At 38.0% G+C, this 25,307-nt stretch overlaps 1 protein-coding gene across 10 annotated transcripts in view; it reads left to right on the top strand.

Moving 5' to 3' along the window:
• The first annotated feature begins 401 nt into the window (after positions 1–401).
• The window catches only part of sqd (RNA-binding protein squid), a 69,753-nt gene continuing 44,847 nt past the window's right edge, over positions 402–25,307 (top strand). For all 10 annotated transcript variants that reach the window (XM_067154670.2, XM_067154678.2, XM_067154677.2 and 7 more), the window contains exons 1-5: positions 402–652; positions 9,857–9,897; positions 13,227–13,354; positions 13,435–13,581; positions 13,671–13,802. In XM_067154670.2, coding sequence (XP_067010771.1) covers positions 468–652; positions 9,857–9,897; positions 13,227–13,354; positions 13,435–13,581; positions 13,671–13,802 — 633 coding nt within the window. In that variant the 5' untranslated portion in view covers positions 402–467. The remainder of the gene's footprint in view (positions 653–9,856; positions 9,898–13,226; positions 13,355–13,434; positions 13,582–13,670; positions 13,803–25,307) is intronic.

Here is a 25,307-nt window from a genome sequence, read left to right as displayed (position 1 = left end):
CTGCTGAAAGCTACTGTACAACTGTACAGCTATTTCAAGCGTGATTCCTAACTCAACTTTGTACAATTATTGTTCTCTCAAATGTTCAAGTTTAATCTTTGTAAGAAATGCAATTAATAAGAAAAGCAGTATTTTCGAGTTGGTAATTTTAAATACAAACTAGACAACGCACTATTTTTTTAATGACGTCAATAACCAGGAAGCTTCCACGCAGACGTGAAAGATTTGGCGGTTTTCATCAATAAGGTCGCTTTTCTCCGCAGAACAGCAACGTAAAATGACCTTACGCATACTTCTGTTCGCTTGTCATAGGCTCGCTTTTGAACATGGTGAAGTTGTGATTGGATGCGGAAGGTGAAGAGCGAGTTTGGGCTTCCACCTAGTCTAGGACGCCTTCCCTCCTCCTTGCCTCTTCATCATCCGGCAGTCGTATTGTATAGACGTGTTGATACACTTCAATTCTTAAAATGGGAGATAACCAAGAATATGAAATGCAAAACAGTGAATTTCAACAAGATGGTGGTGATCAACAATTTCAGCAAGACGAACAAATTAATGGTGATGCAGAGGGTGTAAATGAGAGTGGCGGTGGTGACGCTTCTGCTCCCGCAGATAGTGGTAGCGCAGAGGCGCCGGGTCGTGACGACGACAGGTAAATAATTCAATTCTTTTGATTTGTCTGTATTTATTCAATGATGGATGTAAATTAAACCACGCACAGCTTGTACTGTTCCATTGTATTCTGGACTAGGACCTAAATATCATTAGCACGCTTGCTTGTAGACCACGACAATGGCGGCACTTTACTCGTGTTGGCAATTTTTTCTATCTGAATTCATCCGGAACATCTTGAACGCAGCATTACTTCTGACGTTTTCATTAAGCACGTCTGGAATTATGATTTAATTTTGTATAATTTTCTCGAGGATCAGGACTATCATTTGTTGTAAATCCCTAGGATTTCGTTCAATTCGTAAAATGGCGACCTGTATAATTTGAAGCGTCTTGGGCAGTCGGAGTCAATGAAGCTGTGTGCTGGTTTTGTTTACTCATTTTGTTGTGGAACTTATTTATTGGAAGGATAGATTCAGCACTTGTCACGCCTGTAAAATTTGGGTATTTGCAACCACTATCATGTTCATTCAGAAACTGGGTAAGTTATATTGGGAAGTTTTCAGTTTGTCGCTACCTTTCGAATTTTAGGCCTAGTTATATTTTGTTTTCAGATACCATGGCTATCCGGTGTTTTTTATCATCCGTCGTAATTGTGCAGTCTAATCAAAAGTTGGTCAAAACTTGTGTGCAATGTGTTCTTGTTACATTCTTTGTAGTAATTATAATATAACCTCTCTTTTCAGTGTGTTGCTTGAGAAACACGAAACGTCTCTTTTAAGTTACGGAATAAGTTTTTCTGTGGTTGCATATTACTCATATTTGTTTGGATTTCATAGTTGCTCAAGTGTTGTATCTGCCTTTTTTTTTGGCTGTATACTACTGCTCTAACCTCCATGATAATTTGACAACTGGGATTGTACATTGAATTAACTGAATTCATCTTAGTTCTGTTGCGATATATGTGTACATGCCTTTGTTAATTTGCATGGGGGGAAGTTTGTTCTGCTCTGTGTTGAAAACATTCCGTGGGAGAGGTAGTTACCCTTATGTTTACATGGTTCTTGGTATTCTAAATCTTGGGTAACTAGTGATCTTCCTATCTGCATGGATTAAGACTCGAAGCAGCTGTTATATTGTGACTCATTTTGCCAAATATCGGAAGGTAATGTTATTGTGTAAACCCATGATATTGCTCATTTTTCCAGGTCATAGGTTACGTAAGGAAATATATTGTTTATGGATTGCTTTAATGTTTCATTACATTGCTGTTTTTCTCACCGCCCTAAATATTTATACAGATTTAATTACATGTGCACTTCTGCATCCTTTCTGGCTAGATTCTCAAGTGACTGTACCTCCCAACTGATACTCTTCAGGTGTTGCAAGCAATGTACATAGTTTGAAATTTGCGGTTATGTAATCTATTGGAGCGTAGTGGTAATCTTTGTATTGGAACGGCAGCATTACTTATCTCAAAATTTATTAAGTGTTGAGGAAAATTTCAAATTATGGAAGGCTTCAGTTACTCTGGTATGGTTTAAAAAAAAAGCAGCTTTCCCTGTATACCATAAAATATTACATGCAAGATGATAGTTTTATTGGATTTCATAAATGATTTTCCATAATCCAAAACCTGTGTTGGGTATGGGATAGAGCTTATAGTAGTCTACGTCTTCAGCATTTTTGATGGCTTGCAGCCTTCAGTTTAGACACGTTGCTTAGTGGAAGTTAATTTTGTTGCTTTTTTTTTTTTTCCTTTCAGCAGGGTGGGATGTAGTTTCTGTTGCAGATACTTAGGAAAGTAGACATGCTCTTAACTTGAGATTCGTAGTGATGCTGAACTCTTCCAGTTGTGCCTTTCTGTAGCGAACATGTATATTCTATAAACGAATAGACATATATTAGAGTTTGGCAACAGTTGGCTGAAATGTACTTATAAACTTTAAACACTTCATTTGTGGCAACTGTTATTTTGGTTACTGATCTGCATAAGTGTTAATTTTGGTTATTTACAAGCTATTTTTTCTGGGCCCGTGCAGACTTGACTTCACATAGGTTTCCGATGAAGTTTATCTGTTGGGTGGTATTGAAGATTTCGGTTAAACCTAAGTTTTTATCTGAAGTTTGCATTAAACAGAATATCTTTTGTACTTTTTCCTCGACAAATTAATTTTCCTGGACATTCATGTTGCTTGTGATTTGAGAATCTAGCAATGTATGAATTGTACTGATTACAACCAGAACCTGTAACATCTGGACTGTTACAAGATCCTCTTGTTGCCTAATCAAATAGTTGAAGTTTTAGTGGTATTTTCAATGATGTTTTCTTGAGCACATTGGTTCTTAAATGATGCTTCTCATTACAAAATTTTAGTGGACTGATCACTGGGGTTAAAATTTTGCTATCCCATAATGGCAATGCAGTTTGCATGGTTTATGGGCAGTATGTCTATTTATGGCATGTGTAAAGTGTTCCTTCTTGACTGTCAAGTGTGCAATGTCCTTATGTTGGAGATTTTATGGAGGTTGTGGAGTCCTTGTATGATATGGTCATTGTTTTAGTATTAAGAGTAATAAGCAAGTGTAGTTTTTAAATTATAAATTTGCTGAAGAAAAATATTAAATATCAGTGTGGTTTGCTCTATTTTAAGTAACAATTTTTCATCTTAAGTTAAAGCTGGAACAGTCACTTTGCTTAGCTTTATCAACAGTGCTTTCATTCAGATCAAAGAAGTTTGCTTACAGATTCCTGAGTCTTGTGAATTTTGGCTTCCCAGCTGTGGAGTAGTTTGTAAAGTCTTGCTCTTTAGAAACTTAGTATGGTAATTGTTTCATAATTGGACAGTAGAAGTTTTAACTTATTTACAATCATGTTACGTGTGGTTTGCTGAAGGATTATTTGTATGTCATAAATTTTGCCCTAGATTTATAATCACATTAGCTAACCTGGCTGGTAGGTTCCCTGGGAATTTTCTTCATATCGGAAGGTTTTGTATTTCAATCAAGTTTTCAGATTGGGCCATTTACTGCGTTCCAGTGAAAGGTCAATTTTGTCATACTGATGTAGGTTACTTTGAAATGACTAGTAATCTTTATTTTCACAATTTTGCCTTACGCTGCCCCACCACACATTGGGCCTTTATGGTGACTGGGATAGGAATTGGCTAGGAATGGGATCAACCATGGCCTTGGATTACAGTACTTACAGCCCCAGCATTTGTCTGGTGTGAAGATGGGAAACCACAGAAATCCATCTTCAGGGCTACAGACTGGGATTTGACACTATCTCACTAATGTAAGCTCAGTTATCTGACCCTGAACACATGGCAAACTCTCTTTCATAACCGTTCATCTGTCTTCATTGACTACTAGGAACCTGAGAGGAATATTGTTCACCTTGTGCACTGTTTTCAGTGAAAAATCTGAATGGAAAAAGGCTTCCTGATAAAATGGTGAGTGATTCATTTGACAATTTGGACATTTCCAGGATGGAAGAGGGAAGGATATGGAAGTAGATGATGGGAACCTTGAGAGGGAGAAGGTGAGGGGGACTCAAAAGATGGTTGAAAATTATCCAGAACAGTGTAATTAGAAGAAACCTGTAGAAACACAGTTGAAGACCAGCAATTGTCGATGTGGGAAGATAGGTGCCATAAACATCCCAACCTAGCAGGAGCTCAATAAGGGGAAAGGATGTGTCCAGTTCTTCCATTTGAAATTTGTTCTTGGTAAAGTTGATGTAGGCTAATCAATGCTGAAACAATGCCAGTTTTAGTGATAATTCGTGCTCAACAGTAAGAAATTCATTCCTGATAGCGTGAACTGTTTTGTGGTTCAAGCAATAAAGTAATATTGCTACTGTATTACTGCCAGTTTGCAACAGTCTTTGCCGTTAGCATTTGAACATTTTACAACTTGTTTCATCTGAGGTTGAAATTTTTGTCAGCTGGGTTGCAGAAATGAGCAGTTAGGTCGGGAAGAATACTGGGTCAAAGAAAGAATGTGAGCCGTTGCGTGGGAAGGGACCCCAGTCGGCAGTAGGAATTTTACTGCAGAGCTGAACAAAAGCATCTGGGGGTGTAAAAAAAAACTTGAATTTGTTTAAACTTCTTGCGCTGCCTATGGGGTGTCCTTAAACTAAGTTACGTAGCAGTTGGTCTTCACAACTCTTATGAAAACTGTACAAATGGTAAGAAAATTAGTGAAAGGGTATAGTGCGCATTCGTATCCCTGAAATATCACTAAAATTTGTCACAAATGGAGTATAATTGCATTTATACATATTAAGTGAAAAATCTGCAGCAAATTAAGAAATATTTGATTTTTGGAGATTATGTATACGTACTTTTACCACTTTACAAGTACATTTGGTGTTACGCTCAGTGACGTATGTCTATTGTCTTACACTTTCAACAATTTCGTGTGTGATGTCTGTGTTCACTGAAGTTCTTTGCTTTCGTTTCATTGCTTCAGTTGTCAATGACATCACTTCCTGAATTGTACTGCGATATGCAGTATTTAATAGGCGACAAAATGGTATGGCCAATGTACATAAGAATAATTCTGTGGACTAGTGATTTATTGGTCCATATTTTTCTGTTGACCTCCATTTTGCTGTTTGAACTGGCCGCTCTAGTCATATGGACAAAGATAATGAGAATCCAGACATAGCACTCCCATTCCACGGTGCTAGCCCTGGACCTGAAGAAAGTAACAAGACGGCACCAGCAGCGAATGGACAAAGATAATGAGAATCCACAGACACAGCACTTCCATTGCACGGTGCTTGTCCTGGACCTGAAGAAAGTAACAAGACGGCACCAGCAGCGGAGTACGACAAACCAGTCCTGTCTACAAGCCTTAAGCATGTTCTCATATTTCTCAAATGACTGTATTTCTTAATTTGCTGCAGATTTTTCACTTGATATGTGCAAAAGCAATTATTACGTTCCATTTGTGACAAATTTTAGTGATATTTCAGGGATACGAATGCGCATCGTACCCTTAGTGAAAGCTGCAACTGTTTTCTTAATAGCATTAGTATATTTTGAAATATTCCACCAGAAGCGCGAATTCTTTAAATGCTTGGTGTTGTAAGCCGTCAAATCTTGGGTAAATTAAAAGCCAGATTTTAGGTTCCTTTCTGCGTAGTTGGTGATCCAATAAAATTTCAATTTATGCTCCTCGGGGTGTTAATAAGACAGGTAAACAGTCGCAAAATTGAAGTATTTTAGGGTTAGTCTTTTCTTTTGTTCCTGATATATTTTTAACTACTGCTCGTTCATAATTGTGTAACAGTGGGACTTATCACCCTGTTACTGTGGAGTGCCATACGGGTTTAAGAAATCGTGCTCGCATACGATGCCATTCTAATCTAGTCACTACTCGCCCAACACTGCTGAGCTACACAAATAAACTTTGATGCGATTGAAATTATGCTGATACTGAGTATTTCATTTAAAATAGTTTTTACAGTATTTCAGTTTTAATTTAGAGCATTCAGTGATGCAGTATGTAACTAGCACACATCTAGGTGCAAGGATGAGTAGCTCAGAAGGTCGAGGCGCTGGCAGGTTCGATCTTGGCTCAGTCCGGTGGCATTTGAAGGTGCTCAAACACGCCAGCCTTGTCTTTAGATTTACTGGCATAGGAAATGAATTCCTGCGGGACTCAGATCTGGCACCTTGGCGTCACTAAAAGTAGTGGGATCTAAAGCCAATAATATTACATACCTAGGTTAGTCAGGTGTAGTCTGTGTCAACTATGGGGTGATGTGCCCATTTTGTTCTAGGGAGAACACTGAACTTGTTTTTTAATCAGCAGTTACCAGTTCTGCCATATCAGCTGAACTATTAGATTCTCTAGCTATGGCGGTATTGGGTTCCTGATCAATCTTCACTAGTTTTAAACAAATATTTCACTTCTCAAATATCCTGTTCTGTTAATGTCATGGTGCCATTATTGTTTATCAGTATCTTTTTCTTCATGATCTTTCATCCAATTACGTACTAGAACATTGATCATTCATCCACTTAGAGCTCTGACATTAGAGCACTTCATGAGATTTCTTCAGGGCCATATGTATTCTGAATTCAACTCAATGGCATGTCAGATTCTATACAATTTCCTGTGTACGAGGTCTTAATAGGGAATAGCAACACTGCATCAAACATGCAGCAGAGCTTAGTATTCATGTATACTGTACTGCACGGTCCAATTCTGCCTAATGCGCCATACACACTGTTGGGTCACAGGTAGCATACCGGTTAAGACTTCTGTGCAACTGGTTGTAAGACTTATTTTGTACATGTCCTTTTTTGCCCATTATATTAACATTTTCTGGGAGTTTTGTGATTTATGTAGCAAGTATTCTAGTTAACCTCAAAATATTTGACATTTTTGTAGCTTCATCCTGCCTTCAAGAAAATTATCAATTTTTATGTGACATTTGCTCCAGACAACATCCTAGGTTTGTTACAGCAAGAACAGAGTTTAATCCTGATGTAAACAAATAGGCAGAGCACCATGTAAACAAATAGGCAGAGCACCTTGCCTTTGCACGTGGACATAGACGTAGTTGATTGGAGAAGCAAGTCGCACTCATTCGACTGTATGCAAGCTACAAGAATTGTACGTCACGTTAATTTTTAGTTCATTACATTTAGAGTTTGGAAGAGTATGTAATGAAATTAAAATATGGTTGTCATATATACTGCTGTATGTATAAGATTTTTAAAAAATAAAGTGGTGATTAAATAACGAGATGAAGGCATAAGGCGTGGTGTAATAGAGGAAGTCTTCTCGTAGTGGGGGGGGAAAGGGCGAAGCTATAGTAAGCCTTACTCAATGTTTAGTAACGTGAGCCACTTCACTGTCTCATTAGTAGCCTGAGAGAGTGTCGAGAGGAACGACAATGCTGCCAACTGTTGGTTGTTGGTTTGATATGACTATACTTTGGTTATGTGAATGATGTTAATCCAATGATGTTGATTCACAAAATATCACTAATATTTGTGACAAATGTAAGGTATGATTTACACGGTCTCAAATTGGAGGTTAAGAAATACCGTCATTACTATTTGTGACAAATTAGTGATTTTGTGGATCATCATTCACATCTGTATTTTTTTGTTGCCGTGCAGCAGTATGCACCGCGGCGATGCAGATTGTCCTCGAGGTGCAAAAATACCTTAAAGCTAATAAATGACCTTTAAAGGGGCCACGGCATGAGAAATAAACTTCCCTGGCCGCTTCATAATTTTTTCTTCTGCAGTGGTTGGAAATTCTCGACCTCATCCTGGGTGTCGGTGATGTCGTCCTCTTCCTTACAGGAACAAATCACCGTTAAACGTGGCGTCTAAAGCGGTATTTCTGGTTATAAAAGTAAATGTACTTCTAGGGGCAGGTGGGTTGGTCCCAGGCAAGCGTATTGAACACCTCTTCCACAATCATAAGGTATACTTGGAAGCATTTCAAGTAACATTCCATGTAATAATCCTTAAGTAATGGTTTCTAAGTTTTTCCTGGAGAAAGTCCCAACTACTGCGTGGAGATAAGGTGTTGCATCTTCCAGCAGTCCGTATTCATAGTGAGAAAAATCGAGCAAGAGGTAGGACTGTTGCATATAGTGAAGCACAAAAGAGGAAAAACCAGTCTGAAGTGAGCATGGGCAGGGCATTGTGAATGTGTTCAATAAACTAAGTGAACAGAATGCAGGTTTAGTCGTCTATTCAGAAGTTCAGATCTTCGCACTGTTATATGTGATGTGCAGCCCTGTATGCCCGAACACAAAACATTTTTGAGATGGTAGGTACTACATGCTCCTATAAATATTAGTGATATGTGTCATCTTCAATACGGAACCAAAATGAGAATACTTACAACTACATGCTCAGCTAATCAAAACTCTTTGGCAGAGGCGTGGACATACCAAGTTTACATCAGGATTAAACTCTCGTGGTTTGTATAGTGTTGGACGGATTCCCTTGTTGCCATTGCCTGAAATTGCTGTGCTGATATTTTGAAACTGGAAATTTAATTTTTTGACAACATGGTTTGTTTTTCTTGCTAATGTTTTGAAATATCACTAATAATTGCTCATTTGTTTGTTAAAAAGGGTGTTCAGTATCATTAGGTACAGCATTGTTCACTGCTTATCCCTGTGACTTGAGTACAAATACATTACTACACACACACACATTGACCATATTAATGGCCTATAGTGGTATTGGATATGTACTAGTTTTTTTGTATAGTATTCACAAGACGGACTGATCTTTTCGTAACTAAGATCAGTGGAAATTTAATGTTTGTGTTTTACATTGCATTGTTTGTTGGGCTTGGTGGCTCAAATGTTGGGGGTGGTATGAAACTCGTGCGTGACAATTTCCAGTTCCGGGCATTTCCAAATGCCAGGTTGATCAGTTGATTTTTTTTCCCCAAGGATAGTCTTAAATTTTGAGTGGATATGTTGATGCTTTTGTTAATGTAAATTTAAGTCTTCACGGAATTCATAATCCATTAATTTAGATTTAATTTGTTACCCGGTGTCTTTGAGTAATTAACAGTTACCGGTCTGGGGCTGAATTTAAGTGGCATGCAAATTTGCCAATTAATAATCTTAGATATAAAATCTACTGTCCACGTATGAAATTATTTCATCAGGAAGCTTTAGAGTATTTAACGTGTTGCAAAAGTTTTCTGTGGACTAACCTGCCTTCCTCTCCTTCAGGTGACACACGCTCATAAGGCGAGAAGCAAGTACGCTGCCTGCTGCCCGCTGACCCATGGTATTTATTCCTGGGTTTACTTTCTTGTGGTCTCAAGTAAATCAAGCATTTGGTTACTGAACTAAATAGGGCCGTTTGCTTTTGATGGGCCACATAAAAGTACTTACCATAAATGATCATCATATTTTTTGTTTTACCTTACCTATTTGGGGAGATCATTTTGTTAAAATCTTGTTCATGTTAACCTGCTTTATTACCATATTTTGTCTCCCAAGCCTTCATTTTAAGCTCTTGCAGATTTTTCTCTTGCTCAAGATTTTTTCAGATGCCATTTGAACTTAATGCCAGTTCAGTTCAGTTTGCTGCAGTTGAAAAGGTGTACAGAGTAAAGTACAGCTAATAACGTACATGTCAAACGTTCTTACTTGCCAGAGAGGTTTAACGTCAATATAGGAATTTTTACTATTGATTCTTTGATTCTTGCTAACCTGGTCTTGTTTTTCTCTTTACAGGAAGTTATTTGTTGGTGGCCTGAGTTGGGAAACTACTGACAGTAAGTATCAATCTTCCCTCATGTTGCATCCTTTTCCTATATCCCCCAGAGGCAATAATTGTGAAGAAAGTTAATCTAGCGGGAAACATGGAGGGGAATCTTTCAAAAAACTATTTCCAGCTTTTCTTTGTATTTCTTTTGATTAAAACACAGTTGTGGCAAAGCTCACTTATGTACTGTTCGCATGCAAGTCAATGGAAACTGGTGCTTCTCGAGATATATACTTAACGTAACACTTGGCAGTGAGAATATGGTCCAAGGAAAAAAACAGTACTCTCAAAGGAAGTCTTAATTCCACCCAGAACTTTGAAATACATCCACACCTAGTGATGACTGGGGGAGGGCGGGGCTGAGCTTGACGGAGCTTCCGTGCTTGTCTGGATTTTGTTGAGGTGTTCAGTTTAGTTGACTGTAATACCAATATATTTGGTCTGTTATTGGACATAATTTTCCAGCTAACTCATTTCTGGTTTTGCCCCAGTCTGCTAAGTTGGACTTGTCCGTTGGTAAATAGCACACCTACAAAGACACGTGGTTAGTGCATACCGGGGAGGCCACTGCGTAGGCTGCTTGGAGCCACCGGCAGTGCCAGTGCACCATTAGACTGTTTTAGTTCACTATTCATCCAGTCTTATTACCGTGCATAATATTTTATCAAGAGTTGGATGGTATTTTAATTACGCATAGAATAGCGTTTTCTTCAGACTTGACCACTGCTTGCTATTCGCACAGCCTTAATTTGAATCCATTCATTCAGTCTTGTCACTCAAAATATTCAAGAATATTGAACAATATTTTGGAGAAGGGGAAATGTTGGGTAATTACTCAAATTGGCAGTGAAAGGTTGTTTTAAAAATTCCATGAAAAACTTGTACCAAGAAAATCGAGATCACTTCAAAGAATGCAGCGTTTATATTGATTCTAGTCTTATAACCTAATTTGCCTTAACATTTGGTTAGAATTAAGAAACTTCTGAGCTAGTTGTGGAGAAAATGGGGAATAATTATGTGGACAGGGAGTACCGTACAAGCCGAACAATGTTAAGTTAGAATTTGTTCATAATGCTATCTTAGTGTTGGGTACCTCCCACGGTACAGTTCTGGTAGGTAATCACATTGCTATCTACATGTTAGTTACAGGTTATTCAACTACTGTTGACTGTTTTTGAGATGGTACTGCAACGTGTGCATGGCTGGAGTTTACACCCAGGTTAGGAGAGGGTTTAGAGTTCATATAGAAACTGCGCTGCCAAAATAAACATGCATCAATATATTGCTGAAGTCTAAGGTGACTTCATACATGTCTCCCTGGCTTTGGGGAAGTCTGCTACCATGACTGCGTCAGTATATTGCACAACTTCGAAATGAAATTTTGCTGATCATAGGTAACAAATATCCGAAGTGTTGCAGATTTTATGGGATTGTGGTAATTTGGTGCTTATGCTACAGATGAAATCTGTGATGATAACCTTATGCCAGTTCTGCTACTGATGGGTAGTGATGACATACGGTTTTCTGAGATTTTATCTTCATAGACTAGGGCCTACATGAAATAGTTGTTCAGTTGCGGCTGAAAGATATGGTAAGTCATTAATAAATTACTTAATTTCACAAAAACATTTAATACTAGAATATTTGTTTGATATTAGCACACTGTAGGACCTGTAATACTTCTGTTACTCCACGTGCAGAGCACTCTTTGTAACTGCGGCATAAGTCTTATTTTTTAGCTGTTCTGCCAGCTGCGTTTACATCTGTACCTACTTCCAACAAGCTGTTGCTAACCTTGCCATGCTGGAACTATGATTGTGGGCTGGCAGTATTTACCATATGTTTTATTCTTTCAGCTTTTCTTTATTGGTCTGTACAAATCTTGCCTAGTGATTTAAATCTCCATAGGGGTATTTGCTGAGAGCCTGTTGAAGGGACTGAGCATCCAATAAGCAGGGGCTCATCTTGTCTGCCCTTGGTTCACATTGTTCTGGATTTTTTATTGTGCATTGCTTGCTTGCCAAGTTCCGTGTCAGTTTCTGTGAACAGTCATGAATATTTGAGAAAATACAGCAGTAGTAGCTGCAGAAAGTATGGACAGTGATCTGCTTTATTAGGTTATAAATGCAAACATACTTTTTTAAGGGCTGGTTGGGTCTGCAAGCAGAGAGAAGATAGCATTTACCTTTTGCTATGACCAACTTTGAGGGCATTTTGTTCTTTGCTAATTGGCAGATTTCTGAAATGGTGGACCCTGTTTTGTCGTTCGCCAAAAAGTTTCAATACCATATAAACTTTGAATGTTGGTTTTGCTTGTTAAAAATAGCCCTTCTGCTCTAGTGAGCAATTTATTGTATTTGTCAAAATACAGGAACTGCAATAAGTGTAAATAACTTAATTTCTTTAAACGTAAATTGAAAATGTGGATCTCTGCTCTTCCTTTATTTTCTATCTCCACTTGAAACTCGCGTATTGCTGCAGACTCGGAGAAATTCGCTCAACCTTCACGGCCTGTGACATAGCTACAGGCAGTCATTCTAGTTGAATAGAATACGCTCATTGCCTGCCTGCCCATCCGCTTAGTGCTGGGCGCCCGCAGGACGGAATGCCCAACATGAGCACCTCTGATCTAGACACGTATATTGGCTGCTCATTTAGACGTAATTTTCAGTTGAGCTGCTTTATTTATATTTGGAAGATAATTTTGAGAATTGAAACTTGACAAAGGTCTGTAGTTGCAAACAGGACTTGCATTTATCTAAACTGAAAGCCAAAATTGGCACAAAGGCAAAACATTGGCATCCAAAAGAATTTGTGGAAAATGTTTTAATTTCCAATAACAGACCGATTGTATTACAATGAAGAATCATCTTCAGCTGTTCATATAAATCCAGATGTGAAGAATTTGTAGAGCAGGCTTGTAAGGTATGAAGTGTGTAAATTTTTCACACATATAACATTGATACAAACTTATCAGTTATGACTTGCAAGGGAATTCTGAACAGCCCAGATTGTATTTGTGAGGAACTGTTGTTGCTTAACGGCATTCGTTTGCAGATTCATACGTATTGAAACCGTTTTAATTGAGAGCACGAACTTAACAGGATGTTTATTTCAGTGGTAACTAACTCTTGCCTTCAACTTTCTCTCACTTCACACAAATTTCTCTGGTACAATAGTAAATATCTTTAGTTGTGTAATTTGCCTCTGCATACAAGGTGTACCTATTCCAAATGCATTACTCCATGGGTCCTTTGATTAATTTAATTTAAAAAATGTATACTGATACAACATTTAGGGTCATAACTGCAGAGTTTTATTTGCCTTTCCTTGTTTCAGAGGAACTGCGTGAACACTTCCATGCGTATGGCGAAATTGAAAGTATAAATGTTAAGACTGACCCTAACACTGGCAGATCACGAGGGTTTGCATTTATAGTATTCTCTTCAGCAGAATCTATCGACAAGGTAATAAATTTGCTTTGTGGTCACAGTATTCCCTTAATAAAGCAATTTTGAGACTTCTCATTTGTCCTGTTCTCTCGTAGGTTCTTTCAGCTGGAGATCATGTCATCAACAGTAAGAAAGTTGACCCTAAAAAGGCTAAAGCGAGGCATGGGAAGATTTTTGTTGGTGGACTGGTACCTGAACTTTCGGATGATGACATTAAGAACTTCTTTGCGCAATATGGAACAGTGAGTATGAAATTGTAAGTTTAGTGGGTTCTCTTTTATGTAAGAGTATGGGTTGAATTTAACATTTTTTATTTTTTTTTCTTCTCTAGATTGTGGAAGTGGAGATGCCATTTGACAAGACAAAGAATCAGAGGAAAGGATTCTGCTTTATCACTTTTGAATCTGAGCAAGTTGTCCAAGAGCTCTTGAAGTCTCCGAAACAGTCCATTAATGGAAAGGAGGTAGGTGTTCGTATTGTATGTACTAAATTAGCTTGTGTAATTTGTAATAGTAAACTTATCCTGAATCCTTTCACCTATAAAGTGAAAGTTTAAAGCTTCTTAGTTGAATAAGAAATTGTTTTCAATGTTATTTAGGAATATGTTCACTATTTCTGATGCTGAGCCCATGGTTCCTTTCGACAGATTTGTCGAATGCAAAATTGCTTTGGTTTAAACTTGTGGTTTTACACCATTTGCCATGCAAGTCCAAAAAGATAGCAAACACTCCCAACACATTTCAATCTGTATGAAACAGCAATTGGTTTGTTGGCTGTTTTCCAAACAGTTTAAAGGCTTGTTACAAAACTTTGCATTTTCGTACTTCCAGCAGGAGTTGCCCGACCTAGATTTATTGCGCACTATTGTCAACATATTTCTAGCTCCCTGTAGAGCAATAACCTTTCACTACAAATTTACGTGGGAACTGCCATTCTTGCACAGGCTAACCTCTGAAATTGGTTATACATTCTGCTGTACCTTGTGAGTTTTCAAATTATTTTTTCACTACCTAGTATTAAAATTAAGCAAACGTTTATTTCTAAGGAGTTAACTGCTGTCAGTGTGCTTACTCCAAAAACCATGTTCTCAGATATTTACATCAGTAATTTGTGCTTCCCCCCCCAGTGTTGCTCTGGTTATGCCATTAGTCTGAAGTCCCAGGGCGTGTTCTATTACACATGTTAAAGTAACTTGGATAGCACATCTGTCACTCTTCAGTAAGTTTGTAACTCCCAACATAAGGAATTTAAGTTACTGTTCCTGGCCACGTTGCATGCACGACAGGCCAGTGACAGCTGGCGTAGTTGAACAAGGATTCGACACAACTTCACGGCCGCGGAGCGCAGTTGCGTGTCGGCCTACAGCTGCAGGGGGTTAGTCTCAAGCCAGTCTTATTCTCCTTGCATTTGATGTTCTGGTGCTTAATTTTAAGTTTGTGAGGCCTCTTTCAGATGGTGCGGGTTCGACCTGCTTTCACGCTTAGTCGCCGGTCTGCTTAGGCCTGAACTAAGAACTGATTGTTCAAAAAGAATCGTTTCAGATGTAGAGGCGGAGAGTAACAGCGCGCAGCAGAAATGTTTGAGCGGGCAGTCCGCGGTGAGTGGAAATTAGTTTTTATTGCATGTCGTCATGCGCAATGGATAGAACGTGCTCGCGACCAGTACAGAATCTGATTTTGTACATAAAATAAAGTAGAAATTTATTTAGATGATAAAATGTAGGTCTGCTCTTACCCATTTGGCATAGTCTTTATTTCGCATTTTCAATTTGTTTTCTTTTGTGTGTTATGTACAGCGGATGTTACGGAACACGAAATACACATTGAGAACTCTAATGTCGGAAATACCAGTGGTCTCATGCTTGGGAAACAGATGTCATTCAGGCCCATTATTGACAGCGTCCTCAGTTGTACCTGTCTTGAACAAAATGTGGACACAGCATTCGTAAACTATTAGTGTTTTAGTTAGTTTTAAACTAAGACTATGATGGTCCATATTTATCACCCACACCTAAGTGTGTTGATAATGGTCCATTGGAAAGCATGGGGAGTTTAGCTCCACTCGACCCGTTGTGTGTGTCAGCGGAAGCGGGTCCACCCGCACATACGCTCGATCAGGTTTTACTCCTGAGCGACTTGTGTGTGCAAATTAGGTCTCTGTACTTGTGTGTACAGCTGACACGTTTACTTTAACGTCTGAAAATGAAATGTGTAACAACGTACATAAATTAGGCCTACAGTACTTGCGCATGGTGGTTTGAGAGACTTTCAGTTATGGAGAAGAAAGTTAGACAATTTACAGACGAAGAAAAATTAGTTTATTGAGAAAGTGGATGCTAAACCACACATGAAGTGTGCGAATCGCTAAGATGTTGGACTTCCCTTTGACAACTTTAAAACATAATTGTAAGCTTCGTGCAGTCTGTTTCTAAGAACATTTTTTTGTTCAATTTTTCCTCTGTTGGTGTTAAACTGTATTACTTATTTCACTAATTATAATTGTAAACATTTGTTTGTCTTTATTGTAATTATTTTATGTTCAAACCAAACCTGACAGTTAACATCAAAATAGTTTCATTTTTAGCACGCTCCCTCGTTATAAAAGTTATTTTTTTTATTTCAGTCCTCACAAACATCCTAAAGAACTTTGGCTGTACTTGACATTGGCAGCATGTATGAATGTCTAGGAGACCTTGCTTGTGCATGTAGCAAATACAGTTTGTCCGCTGTAACGAGGACCCCGTTACACCGACAGTGTTTTACTGTCCCTTCAAAATTCCCATATTAAACTATATTGTCCTTCGGTTACAGCGAGAGCCCTATCACTCATCCGTTGAGCGATTAAAAGCGCGCACGATTTTCTCCATTGCCGATATTTATGCACTCTGGCAATTGTGTTGTGTGCTATCTATTTTATCTTCCGTATCATTTCCTCGCTGTCGACATTCAAAGGCGATGTAGGAGTCGATTACTAATATCTAATGACTGCTGTTCTCTAAAGAAAATTCAAAATGAAATAGGATAAGTATTTGTAGTAAATGTGTAAATGACATGGCCAAAAGCAGTTGACTTGTTTAAAATGACTGAAGTAAACACTCTTAATTTTAATCTTACATACTGAAATTAAGAATGTGATACATCTCAAGATGTGCCAGAATACATCACTGATTTCAGAGGATCGTTCATCTATTCTCTCGTCACATTTTGGAAACGCTATTCACATACTTTTTAGCAAGGATAGCTCGTTTCTCTACATGCGTTTCAAATGTTTTCATGACACATATACGGTTAGGTTAGATGACGCCATTTGAAGAAGTTAACTCTGGAGTATGAAGAAGATAACTGGAGTGATACCGTATTTCTCTGAATCCAAGATGATTTTTTTTCCCTCGGAATCTCATGCTAACAGTAATGAATACCACTGGCAACTACCAAGGTAACCATGCTGCTTTTCATCGTGCATGCACACAAAACTTCTTGACCATAAGACCTCCTTTTGGGCCTCTTTATTATACAGTGGAACCTCTATAATTCGAAATGTGTTAATTCAAAGTCCCACCTAATTTGAAGCTCTCGTTCCCAGACACGAGGTGGTTTTGCATGTTATTTAAATTGTTTAATTCGAAATGCAGATAATTCTTAATTCGAAGAATCTGTTCCATTACCGAAATTTACTTCTAATTTAAACTGCCTTTATATTTTAAAAAATTATTTTTTCAGAGTAATTTTAATTCGAAATCTGAGTCATGATGGAACGCATCTTCTGGAACGTGCTGGGTAGATTTCAGTATTTTCTCACTTCGGTGTGTACAGTGCTCATTTTTGTTAAGTTCAAGTAAAATCTTAATTCTTTTATATTCGGCGTTTTAAAGAATACATTGCCACTTAGCGGGCAGTGTGCGGAGAAGCAGAATCCGTGAACACCCGCGATGCAGACAGTTGGTGAAAAAGCGTGGCTCAAAATAAATTCATACGTCCTGAATATTGTCAATGCCAACGAAACTGCATTGGTTTTTTTAATGCCGAGCCCAAAGGACTGGTGTTATAGGAGGGAAGTGTCAGCCAGGAAATCATACATGGTCATTGCTCTGTTGCAGTGCACACGGAAGCGAGGCACTTATTCACCTCGTCCTAGGGAAGTTCAATAAGCCATGATGTTTTAAGGGCGTTGGGCCCTTTCCGTGGAAGTAGAGGACATCTAAAATGCATTCAGTACAGTAATCAAATGAATAAAGGGCCCAGCTTAGATTTCTCATCTTTGAATCATGCTTTTGTTTTTTGGTAGTGCGAGGTTTTTTCAGAGAGTTGTTCAATACTGTATTGTGAATTTGAATACTGTAAATGCACCTTGTTGGATACATTTTGGAATTTTATTTTTCAATGGCATTTCAAAGGTTTAAACTTTGAATCAAGGTTAATTGCTTGCAGTACAGGTCTTCGGAATATTTTTTGATGCGGCAAGGGTTGGCATTTCTGAATTAGTTGGCGCTTAATTCGAAATCACGTAATTCGAAGTCCAATTTTTGCGTCCCAAAGATTTCGAATTAACAGTTTTACTGTACATCGCTAGTAGTGACAACCAGTTGTACAGTGCCTGTGTGTATTGTCATTGGATCTGGGGAAATAGTGAGGAGGGGAGGATGACATTCTATTAGCCAGTACAAAAGCATTTCTGAAATCTGCAGAATGGCATCAAAAAATGCGAGCCTTCGAATTCTTAGAAAGGCCATGGCTATGCAGTCGCAGTTATAACGCGTATACTATACCTGACTTAGTAAAATGGAAGTTCCATAGACGGCAGGAATACTTTTGTGATAGTCGTAAATATACGTGGAACGGGTATTGCCGGAAAATTTTCAAGGTGTTCATAGTCTATATTATGGTGCCAATTTTTAAGTTAATGGTTATTAAACGGTCGGAAATGTAGAATCGTGCAGCCGCAAGAAAATGACGCAGGCCTAATTAAATACAATATATGGAGTCGGCGTGAAGACGGATAGCTATAGCAAAATGTGTACTTTACAAAAAATGCATTTAGTGGTCCACAACAAGAAGTTAAAAATGAAATTGAGGCATGTATATGAAAAGCGCAAGCGCGGAATGGCTATACCATGCTGCAATAAGAGTTCGTTCACTTTCACGTTTACGCCTATACTACGCTAGCTGCTAAAGTTGGCCGAACGCCGAGACGTGCGTGTAGCTGTAGCCTGTTATATCTGACGCTGAGTAAAACTGTCGGAACAGTTTTTATAGACGGCAAGAATACGGATTGCCGTATTGTAGATGCATAGAATAGGTATTGCTGGCAAATTTTCATTTGGTTCTCTTCAGTATTATGATGCCAATTTTAATTTAATGGTCACTAAACCTGTGGAAATGAAGGAATAATTGTGCAGTCGCAAAAAGATGCGGCATAACGAAAGTCAGTGTTTGGCGTCTAAAAATGCGTACTCTACAAAAAAGGCTTTCATGTAATTTTACAAAACGCTTCTTATGCCTGATTGTATTTTAAGGAAAAAGTGGGGCTCGTCTTGGATTTGGAGAAATAGGGTACGGTCATTTTTTTCAGAATGAAATTAAACATACTTTCACGTACTGTCGGATTTCGAACAATAACAAGTAAGCCATAGTGTGGATATCTGCAGAAACGCAAGTTTCGAACAAACTGATTGCAGTCTCATTTCAATTTTAATGTGTATGGGGATGTTTTTCCTACTTTTATTCAAAAAATTGATTATAACAATCTGCTATAGCGAGTAAATTTTCCGCTGTTGTGAATTGTCGATATAACGGCTTATACAGTTACAGAGCCATTAAGATGGCAGAAATTGCTAGAAATCCTTACTTTTGGAACTTAATGAAATCCTCACTGCTCTTCACTCTAGCATATCAGTAAAGCAAATGTTTATACCTAGGAGTGTAATTTAATAAAATTTCATGTTCTATTACTGTGGAGCTTACACTACAGATGAAAACTGTGATGATAACCTCATGCCAGTTCTGCTACTGATGGGTAGTGATGACATACGGTTTTCTGAGATTTCATCTTGTTAACACGGTCACGAATTTTTGCTATTACTGCCTAGTTCAATCATATTTTTCCTTGCCCTGAAAATGTCAACCGTCATGAAAGAAACGTGATTTCCAACTCGGGTGATGGCAGTTGCCACATTTGAGAGATTGCGAGAAAACACCTTGAATTTCTGAACTGCACAGGATAAGTTGTACCTTCTGGGAGCAAGCCTCAGGAATGTTCAGTTTTGCTTGCTGGTAAGCAGTGAGATAGCTGAAAAACTGAGCCTTTTTGTGTATTTTGCATTCCATTCAGAATTTAATGGCGAGAATTTCATTTTTGGTCCTTGAAATTTACAGTTACAGTAAAAGGATAAATGTTTCCACCTGTTCGATACAAAAAATAGTGAAATTATTAGAATATCACATACTTATCTATCATTTTGACACCTTCCTGTGACATCCTATGAAATTATTGCAAGGCTTTTTCAAATAGTTACATGAAATGCTTGTACCAATGTAAGAACATGAACAGAGCCTTCTACCCTAAGTTGTGAATTTTACAATTACGTATGTGACTATGTAATTAAAATAAGACTCGATTAATCCTTGTGGGATGATAGAAAAGTCTAAATCATTTATATACATTTTAAAAGCTCTTTGCGTTATAGATTTGTTGCAACTATTATCAAACTAATTGTAACACATAAAGGTGGGCCGGTGTGAGGTTGCACATAACAGCTGCACACAAAGTGATGTGCCTCCGGAACAGCTGATTACATGATATGCGAGTTTTTAAAAACATGCGATGATACATAATACAAATGAATTCCGTCGACAAAGATCAAACTTCTTACTCGGATTATTCATCACTATATTTATCTTGCATCATTTTGTGTGAAGTTCTTATCGCGATGTTAGAAAATACCGAAGAAATCGGCAGACAAGCATCTCACTTTAAATACACTAATAAATGTTAAGAGTAATATACACCGGTGTTAACACAAAAGATTTCAAGTAAAATATAAAAAAATGTGCAAAAATTGAGAAACCATGTAGAGGCTCGATACCCTCCAGATCACTGCCATCACTGCTGTCGCCTTCGTTGTCTACGCAGATCAACTCTTGACAGTCGCTGATGATGCCATGTATTGCCATTGCAGAGTTAATGAATGTTGCGACATGGCTAACTTTCTTCCTCCATAAAGCCACGTCTATTTGAGCAATACTCTCCCGGAGCAGTCCTTCCACTTCAGTAATTGTGAAGGACTTGTTATTAGTGCATACTTAATGTTTTACTTCACCCCTATACCATACCAACTCCGTGAGGTTGAAGTGACTGGTACGGCGGAAGCTAATAAACCTCGTGCCCTTGTTCCTTCGCTACCTCGTCGGCTAATTTAGTCATACAAATATTCGCTGGGATATTTCTTTACTGCAGCCATTCCACTAACAGTTCTTTACGGGTGCTCGAAGTAGGGGTCTTGGTCCATTGTTAGTGTGGTAAGATGGTCCATAACAATGACAGAAGGGACTTTGAGCTGAAATAATCGTACCTGTCTTCGTATTGCATCAGTCTGGAAATAATTCATTCCTGTTGCAGGACATAGCTTAGTTTCTTTCCCGGAGAGCTGTGAAACAAGTCCCTATCAGCCCCGTTTCCGCTACTGCTATGTGCCCCAGTTCCTTTTTCCTTCTGTTCCTGGAGGCGAATACCTTTCTGAATGACAGTACGCTTTGAAAGACCTAATGTTTGACATGCGTTCCACAACTTGATCTGCAGGAAGAGACGGCTACACAAGCGTACGAATTTCCTCTCCCTCGAAGAATTATCACTTCGCGCTTCATGACTATGTTGCCGTTTCAGACACATAGCAGTGCATTTGTTAAAATCAAATTTCACAGTTATCTCGCTATGGAAACAAAACTTTCATGAACGCGAGAATCGCACCTGACCACGTGCTAGCGGCGACAGACTAAATGGCAACACTTCAATGTGGTAGTTAAGCTGGTTATAGATGGCAGCACCATACTATCCATATTGCCAACAATCAACTGAAAATAGTTCGAATTTATTTTGTGGCTCGCTTAAACCTTGTAACATATTTTTAAATGATCATATTTGTGTAGATAATTAAAAGATTACAAGCATTAAAGGCATTAAATACAAATTAACATGAATAAAATGCATAACTGTGTACAACATTAGTAGTGGATTGGTGATTGACGGGTGATGTTCATTTCATTTTTGTAGTGGTGCCAACATGACTTAAAAATGTCAAGTGCAACCTTTTGCTGGGCCACCTATAGTTTTAATAATCTTTTCTTGTAGGGCAAAACTCATATTGCTATGAAGTATGTACGAATAGCCTTAAAGAGTAATAAGAGCATTCCTTTAAAAAATTGTATTAGGCACTGTCTAAAATGCTAAACTAACAGCTGATTTCTCAAGTAGTGTTCTCTTTATGTGGGTAAAATTATTTATGGTCCATTTTTCATGTGAAACAGTTCCTCATATGTAATCTAAGAAAAATCTGTAATGTATAGATTTTCTCCCGTTAGAATAAAAGATCTAATGTCATTGTACAGTTGCTCTAAAACAGCTTAATTTGAAGTGCTATAAGTGTTGGCTCTATTTCAATGTTGATCCAGTGTTAATGTGGGGCTGAAGCCATGTGTTGATGGACTGGATCTTGAAAATTTCAATATTCAGGTGGATTGAATGAGTTTAGAACAATCTCGAACCAACACGGACCTAAAAGTACTCATTTTAAAACTGTAGGTTAGCATTACGAAATCGGAGACAGTGCTTTGTAAAAAGAATACAGTAGAACCTCGATAATTCAAAATCGGTTAATTCAAAATCCCGCCTAATTCGAAGAAGCTCTCGTTCCCGGAAACATGAGATACAATTTTGCATGTTATTTCAATTGTTTAATTCGAAATACGGATAATTCGTAATTCGAAGTACAATGTCGGCCCCATTACCGAAATTCAGACTTTTAATTCGAAACTGCCTTTACATTTTAAAACAATAGTATGTTACAGAGTAATTTCAACTCGAAATTTATCCGCTCCGCGTCATAATAGAACGCGCGTTCCGGAACGTGGAGGGGTAGCTTTCCGCACTTACACTCACTTCGGTGGGCCAACAGTAAGCTTTATGATTGCTAAGTTGAATGAAATAGGAATTCTTGTTTGTTCAACCTTTTAAGGAACGCCGTAATATCATGCAACATGCAGTGTGCGGGAAAACAGAATCCGCGAACACTGGCGATGCCGACAGTTGACGAAAAAACGTGGCAAATATAATAAATTTGTAGGCACCGAACAATATTGACATGCCGGTGAAACTGCATTGCTTTATTTTAAAGCGAGCCCAAACGGTCTTATTGTTTTAAAGGAGAAATTGCCAGCCTGGAAATCGTACAGTGTGAGGGATGGGGGTCATAGTAGTGCGTTGCAATGCACATGGAAGCGAGATACCGGTACTTTATTCCCTCGAAATAGGAAACTTCGATAAGACACGATGTTTTAAGAGCGTCCGGCACTTTCCATGCCAGTACAAAGCATCTATAATAAAAATGCAAACGGTAAAGAAATCAAAAAAATAATGCATTTGCACAGGGGAACCGGCATAATTTATCCTCGTCTTTGAATTGTGCGATTTTTTTTCTTTCGTTGCGTGAGGTTATGTTTGTCAGTGATTTATCCAAGTGCATTATTTGAACATTGTAAATGCACCTTGTTGGATACATTTCGGAAATAGTTTTTTCCATAGAATTTGAAAGGTTTAAACTGTGAATCGAGGTGATTGCATGTATTAATGGGTCTTAGAATACTTCGTGACGCGGCAAGTGTTTACATTTCTGAAGTACGAGAGAAGTGCCATGGCGGGAAATCATACAAGGATAGTCATAGGAAAGTTCGATTTTTAAGGGTATCGGGTACTTTCTGTGTAAATACAAGGCATCTAAAATGCATACAGTATAGTAATCCAATTAATAAAGCACTTGCACATGGGAGCGAGCATAGATTTCTCCTCGTCTTTGAATCGTGCTTTTTTTCTTTCTTTCGTTGCGTGAGGTTATGTTTACCAGTGAGATATCCGAGTGTATTATTTGAATACTGTAAATGCACCTTCTTGGATACATTTTGGAAATAGTTCTTTTTCCATGGCATTTGAAAGGTATAAACTGTGAATCAAGGTTAAATGCATGCTGTAACGGGCCTTAGAATATTTTGTAACGCGGCAAGGGTTGGTACTTCTGAATTGCGAATTGGCGGTTAATTCGAAATCGCGTAATTCGAAGTCCGATTTTTGAGTCCCAACGACTTCGAATTAACGAGGTTTTACTGTAGTAAGGAAGGAAACATGCCTCGAGCACCAAGTTGACAAGCGTAGAGGAGTACTAGCTGTTTTAGAGCTAGAGCAACTGTACAATGACCGCGACTATAGATCTTTTATTCTAACGGCAGATCTGTACATTATAGATGTTCTTAGATTACATATTATGAGGAATTATCACATTAAAAAATGGACCATAAGTTATTTTACCCAAATAGAGAACACTACTCTAAAAATCAGCTGTTCGTTTAGCATTTTAGAAGGTGCCTAATTACATAAGAGCATTACTTTGAAACAATGTATTACTCTTTAAGGCTAGTTGTACATACTTTATAGTTGTAAGAGTTTTGCCCTACAATAAAGATTTTATTAAAACTGGGTGTTATGATTAGTTTTATAATATTTATAACAAATCGATAATACAGAGCTTTAAAAATGTATATAAATGTTTTATGAAGTGTCTATTATCTCACGAGGACTAATCCAGTCTTGGTATTCGAATTGCATACAGTTTGTCACATACGTAATTGTAAAGTTTACAACTTAGCTTAGAAGGCTCTGTTCATGTTTTTCCATTGGTACAAGTATTTCATGTAGCTATTTAAAACAGCCTTGCAACAATTTCCTAGGCTGATGTTGGCACAGGAAGGTGCCAAAACTGGTCCCAAAATGACAGATAATCAGTGATATTCTAATTTCTCTTTTATTGTATTGAACAGGTGGAAACCTTTATCCTTTTCTGTAACTCTAAATTCCATTCAGAAGTTCAAAACTTCTAGCGCAGTACAGTGAAGTGTAACGATTACAGTATTACCCCGCATTTACGTTCCTGGCTTTTACGTTTTCCAGTCTGTTTTTTTGTTGGTCCCCTGAAATTTCCTATGCTTACATTGTATCAAAATCCTCAAATTGAAGTTACAAAAATTTTATGCTTCCTGCAGGCTGTTTGAGAGGAAAATGTTAAAATGGAGTCACAACTAACTTTAAAAGCCTTGAGTAACCTTGGCATGACGACCAAATCAAACAACCATGGTCTAAAACTCTTAAAACTCTCAGTATTGAACTTCTGCTTAACCAACGCAGCACATTCTTTGATATCGGGTGTTTCCCACAATGTCCTGAACCTTATTTTCAAATCGGTTGAATTTACTCTTCCAAATATTGCATGCATACACATTCCACCATAATCCTGTGACTTTTGAATGCAAGTAAACAAACACCCTATAGAAATCTAAAACTTGTATAATACCGCACATACAGTATCTGTGTAATAGCAAAATGCAGAGCCCAACAAAACTGCAAAGGAGGAAGAGATATCAGGCGTTTGCTTTATTGCTGAAACAGTATAAGCCACAAGGACACTTAAAGTGATTCAGTGTTTGTCTTGCCAGTGTTAGTTATTTTACGGTTATTGTTTTACACTTGCGTTTGTTGTGCGAGTTGTTAGTTCGTCACATTTATTTTTGTTACGTTTTTTGTTATGTGAGTCGAGCGGTCGAAGTAAATTGCTGCGATCTTCCTTTCCTGTCGTGTATTTGTTAATCCTTTGTTTTGTCTTCCTGCTAATAATTGGAAAAAAGAAACTCACTATGGATGCGGAACACGTGTT

This window comes from Anabrus simplex, chromosome 10 (genome assembly GCF_040414725.1).
Source record: "Anabrus simplex isolate iqAnaSimp1 chromosome 10, ASM4041472v1, whole genome shotgun sequence".
Taxonomy (NCBI): Eukaryota; Metazoa; Arthropoda; class Insecta; order Orthoptera; family Tettigoniidae; genus Anabrus; species Anabrus simplex.
The sequence above is the reverse complement of the archived record's forward strand: the minus strand, read 5'-3'. Positions and strand labels throughout refer to the sequence as shown.